The 5,344-nt window shown below is 42.9% G+C and overlaps 1 protein-coding gene across 1 annotated transcript; it reads right to left on the reverse strand.

Annotated features, from left to right (window-relative positions):
• Window positions 1-3,380: 3,380 nt before the first annotated feature.
• Window positions 3,381-5,057, reverse strand: LOC124972021 (protein BEX1). Its single transcript, XM_047536101.1, has 3 exons — window positions 4,836-5,057; window positions 4,396-4,476; window positions 3,381-4,023 (listed from the first exon to the last, which is right to left on the reverse strand). The coding sequence occupies exon 3, from the start codon at window positions 4,016-4,018 to the stop codon at window positions 3,632-3,634; it is 387 nt and encodes a 128-aa protein (XP_047392057.1). The 5' UTR covers window positions 4,019-4,023; window positions 4,396-4,476; window positions 4,836-5,057; the 3' UTR covers window positions 3,381-3,631.
• Between the last annotated feature and the right edge of the window lie 287 nt (window positions 5,058-5,344).

A 5,344-nucleotide genomic window follows, 5' to 3' on the forward strand; every position in this document is an offset into this window, starting at 1 on the left:
AGAAGACTATTTGCCTCTTTACATTCTTTTTTCCCCCTTTGTTCTGCTGAGACTAGATAGTATCAACTCACCTGTCTTCAAGTTCATTGATTATTTCTTATGCCTCATCACAGTCGGGAAAAACATTTAGTCTTTATACACTTATTATGTATATTTCTAAAGATGCATTTTTTTGTCAGGGTATATATTTACCTATACTTGGTTGTTAAGTATTTTAACCACTTATGGATTTGGAATTTTAGCAAATGTTTTTTACTCTCCATAGAGATGATAACATGCTTTTTATTTTTCACTGTGTTAATGTAGTTAGTTACATTTTCTTCAAATATTAACCCTACTTTGGCTACCTGTGATACAACTTATTTGGTCATAATGTCTTATATTTTTATATATTATTGAATTTGATTCTACTAATGTTTTTTGATTTGGGGATCTTTTAAAATATTTTGTTAATGCATTGTAGTTATACATAATAGTGGAGATAATTTTGAATATTCATAAATGCATTTACTAATTTGTGGGGGTGTACAAGGGATTGAACTCAGGGGCACTCATGATCACTGAGCCACATCCCCAGCACTATTTTGTATTTTATTTAGAGACAGGGTCTCACTGAGTTGCTTAGCATCTCACTTTTGCTGAGGCTGGCTTTGAACTCATGATCTTCCTGCCTCAGCCTCCAGAGTCTCTGTGACTAATTACAGGAGTGTGCCTCTGCACCTGTCAGGTTTCTTCTTTTCCAATGTATATATTAAGTTCTATGAATTTCCTTCTATGTGCTTCTTTTATCATATCCCATAAATTATCCTATGTTGAGTTTTCATTTTCATGCAATTCAAACTATCTTCCAATTTCTCTTTATTATTCTTGTTCACTCTCCTCTCTTTCTCTCTCCCCTCCCTCACTTCCTCCCTGTGTTCTGGATTTTGAACCCAGAGACTTACACATGCTAGGCAAGTGCTCTACAACTGATTGTACTTTCAGCTAATTTCTTTTTTTCATTTCATTTCTTTAAGCTTTGGGTTACATTTATATCTGTTCCTAATTTAAAATCTGGGGATTTTCCAGAGATCTTTCTCTGATTGATTTCTTAGTTAATCCCACTGTGCTCAGAGAACAAAGGTTTTATAATTTCAATCCTGTTAACATTGTTGAGACTTATTTTATGGCTATGAATATGGGCTACCTGGCAAAATATTCCATGTGCAAAACAAATGTACCTACTACTATTGTTGGTTGCAAGTTCTGCAACTGTCAACTAGGTCAGGTAGTTTTGTGCTGTTATCGAATTATGTTGATTTTCTGTACACTCATTCCATCAGTTTTTTAGAGACACTTGAAATCTCTGAATTTATTTGGGGATTTGTCTATTTTTCCTTGAAGATCTGTGAATTTTTGCTCCATGTATGAAGCATTGTACTACACAAATGTTTAAGACTACTGTCTTAACAAATTCGCCAATTAATAAAATTATGTAATGACCCCATTTATTCTTGGTAATTTTTGCTCTATAATTTATTGTGCTGTGTATCAGTATAGCCTTTTAAGTTTTCATTAGTGTTATTGATCTTTTCAATTCTTTTACTTGTAACCAATTCCTATCTTTAAATTTAAAATAGGATTCTTATAGGCAGCATATAATTGTTACCCATTTATATTGACTTTGACAATCTGATTTATAATTGAGGTGTGTAGAACATTTACATTAAATAATTATTGGTATATTTGGGTTTATATCAACCAACTTGTGATTTTTTTCCCTTTGTCTCACCTCTTCTTTGTTCTTTTTCCTGTAATATTTTGACTGAGTATTTTGTCACAGGAGAGTGGGGAGCTGAAGATCCAAACCTCAGTTTTTGTGTTCCAATGAAAGAAAATTTAAATTCAGACACCAAAAGCCATGGAATAGTATTTATTATAATTGAAAGTAAAGTAAGGCTCAAGCAAAAAGCACTCTCAAGAGGGAGAGGGGGCTGTTTCCAAGCCAATCAGATGTTTATCTCCTCCTTCATGTGCAGTGGGTAAGTTTTTGACCCTGGTCAGTCCACTCTGGAACTGTCCTTGAGGCCATCCTATTGGGGGAACTTCATCTACAAATCAATTCTATGTTGATGCAGGTGCTGGGCTCAATGACTGGAAAGACTTAATCTTAGTGCATCTGTGCCTTTAATGAAATTTCCCTTCTGAAATACATTGAGAAAACTATGGCCATAAATCCTAACTAAACAATGAACTCAGTAAACCCTGACAGGAGTTAGTCCCATTGATCTTGCTTTCTTGAAGTATTTCTTAATAAACTCCCTTTGTTTCCACTTGTTGACTGTTAGGGCTAGTACACCTGTTATTATACTACAAGTTACTTGATGGTTCATTAAAGGCAATTTCAAAGAACCATGTGACACTGCTATGTTATTGGTTCACATTTCACTTCTCATTGCTGTTAACATTTGGGTAACTCTATTTTATCTCATACATTCTTATTAGTTTTAACATTTTAGTGGTTGTTTTAGGGGTTATATCGTAAGTAGTTAACGTATCAGGATCTAACTTTGAATTGTATTAAACATATAGACTACAAACCTTAGAACCTTGTACTTACATTTCCCTTCTTCTGGCCTTTGTGTTATTGACTTACATTTACTTCCACATGTTATAAATCCTATAATATGCAGTAAGTTGTGGACAATCAAAAGGTGTGTGTTATTTACTCCCCCTTTCAGGTTTGCTCTACACTGTCTGACATTTAATGACTGTAAACTACTGTTTCATATATTTTGTCCAGATTCTAGATGCTTCAGTTAAATAATATAGTTACTATTACTCCATTTTCATTGGAAGCATAAATGTGGCTTCATGTTTTAAATGTTTAACCATAAAGGCTTTGATTCCACTTTTAACTACAGTGCACCTTCTATGCCATCTGTGTCCCCTCCTTGTTCAAACTGCAGTACATTCTTTCCTCACATAGTAACCCTTACATTTATTGCCTGAATTTTTTCAATGAAAATTTGGAAAGTTCAAAAACTTATTACTTCATGTGGTCCATACAACAGTCACAGAAGATGATTATTATTTTCATACTACTGATAAATTACCTCTAAAGAGATGTCTCTCATTTCTAAATAACAAAATCCCAAAAGTGAGCTAAAATTGAGATTCCACAACAAGTGTTTACTGAGCGCTCATACTACTTTTATAGGGTGAGCAAACTGAATGAATAATGTCATGTATGCAAACATGTGAAAATATGGTTAAAAATAAAAATCCCTTATAGTTCCAAGACAAAAAAAGCAACACTATTTACTTTATATATATATATATATATATATATACATAAATACATAAACTGTATCTATTCATAAGTAAGATTTTAAGTAAAAAAATTAATGCTTTTTAAAATTGCTTTATTAACTTCACAATATAATAATCAGCATCTTCCCATGCAATGTGTAAAACTACCCTGCTGACAGAAACTTACAAACTGGGTCAACACATAAAGTTCAACTAGAAGCTGGTGCCAGGAGACCCACAAGATACAAGTAACATCAAAAGGATCACAATTAAAGTTCATCATATATGTAAGTTTAGGAAGCAGGGGTTTCTTTGTTAACTTCAAGGAAAACATCAGGATTCAGGGCATAAGGCAAAACTCATCATGATGGTCATGGTGTGGGGGGTCAGTGCTAACTGCACGCAGGCTATGACTCAACTGCCTTTCCCTCAGCTTTTCCATGAGCTGTCTCACCTCCTCCCCAAACCTTTCCATATTCTCTTCTCTCATCCTTGCCTGTGGCTCTCCAAGCCTGTGCATTAGGTCCCATCTATAGTGCAGGATGGGCTGCCTAACACGGAACCGCCTACGATTTCCTCTAGGCACAAGGTATTCACCAGCTTCCAAAGGGAGTGCCAAGGGCTCCCCTTTATTAGCATCTTGCTCTTTTTCACCTTTGTCTTCATTTTCCTTATGGTTGTTTTCCACAGTGAGATTTTTTAACAGTTGTTTCTCTTTGGACTCCATTACTCCTAGGAGACAAGAGACAGAGAAGGGAGTGAATTCGTGGTGGACTGATCAGCACCGAGGACAGAGGCCCTACTACGCACTTTGGAAAATGCAGAGGCCTGGATTTGAAAGGCCTTTTGTCAAGTTCGTTTTCCCACCTGAGAGGCCCCGGGCGCCCTCTAGGGGGCCGGCCCCGGCCCCTCCCTCCCCCAAAGCCCACCATTTTCCCTGCAGATGCATCTCCTGGCCTCCGCAGGCACCAAAATGGAGGACAGAGATGAGGGGAGGCGGAGTGGGGAAGACAGGGATGCAGAGGGGGCTTGGAGGTCGCAGCCGGGCTCTGCACTCCTTCCTTCCTTCCCGCCCCCGCCCCCCTGCCCTGCCCCCTCACCGACCTGGGCCTATCCTTGCCGTCTCCTCCTGCTGCGCCCGATTCTCGCCACCAGGTGCGCCGCCGCGACTCTTGGTCCGCAGACCTGCAGACAGCCGAGGCGGGGGCGCAGGGGGCAGCTAGGGCCGAGTGCTCGGCGCCGCCCCGGCCCCCTCCCCGCCGCGTCCCCAGTCCCCTCGCCGCGCCGCCCCGCCCCCGAGCGGACCACCATTTTCTGCACCAGACGACGGGGGCGGGGCAGGGGTGGGAAAAGCGGGGTTCTGGCGCAGACAGGTGTTGCCCGAGGGTCGGGGCCGTGCCCCCTGCGGGGCCCACCGCCTGGGGCCTCAGCCGGGCCGGGGACTGCGGCTCCCGTTGGCCGCGTCTCTGCCCAGAGGCAGCTGGACCCGCAGCACAAGGTGCGCTCCCTCGCTCCAGCCCCAGGGGCCCCCTCCGGCTCCTTACCTGCTCCCCCAGCGCCTCCTACTTGTGTGGGCCGCCCCCGGCCCGCTCGCCACAAGGGCCACCTGCGCCGCCACCGCCTGGAGGGAGGGAGGGAGCGAGCGAGCGAGCGAGCGAGCGAAGGCTGGATCTGGCGCTGGAGCCGGGCGCGCGGCGGGTCACGTGAGGCTCGGTCACCGCCAACGGCTCCGCCCGCGACCCACGCCCCAGCCCGCCGCCCAGAGTGGGCGGGGCTTGGCGGCAAGGCCAGTGCTTTGCTCGGGGGCCTTTGGACGTCAGCAGCCTGGGCGCTGTTGCTGTGGCTTCTGTGTATTCCTAGGCTTTTCTCTGCCTGTCAGGAAAGCAGGAAAGGGCGGTATCTTTTCAGGGGGCTGTTGTCCATCCCTGCTTCTAGAACTGGGGAGTTGCCTGGCCCTCTCCTCTGTTTCTGGGATACACTTTCTTCCTCATGCTTTCTTCTCAGCAGCACCAATGCTCTCTCCATTTTCCCTCCCCTAAGATGCTTAGTAGAG

Source organism: Sciurus carolinensis, chromosome X (genome assembly GCF_902686445.1).
Source record: "Sciurus carolinensis chromosome X, mSciCar1.2, whole genome shotgun sequence".
Taxonomy (NCBI): Eukaryota; Metazoa; Chordata; class Mammalia; order Rodentia; family Sciuridae; genus Sciurus; species Sciurus carolinensis.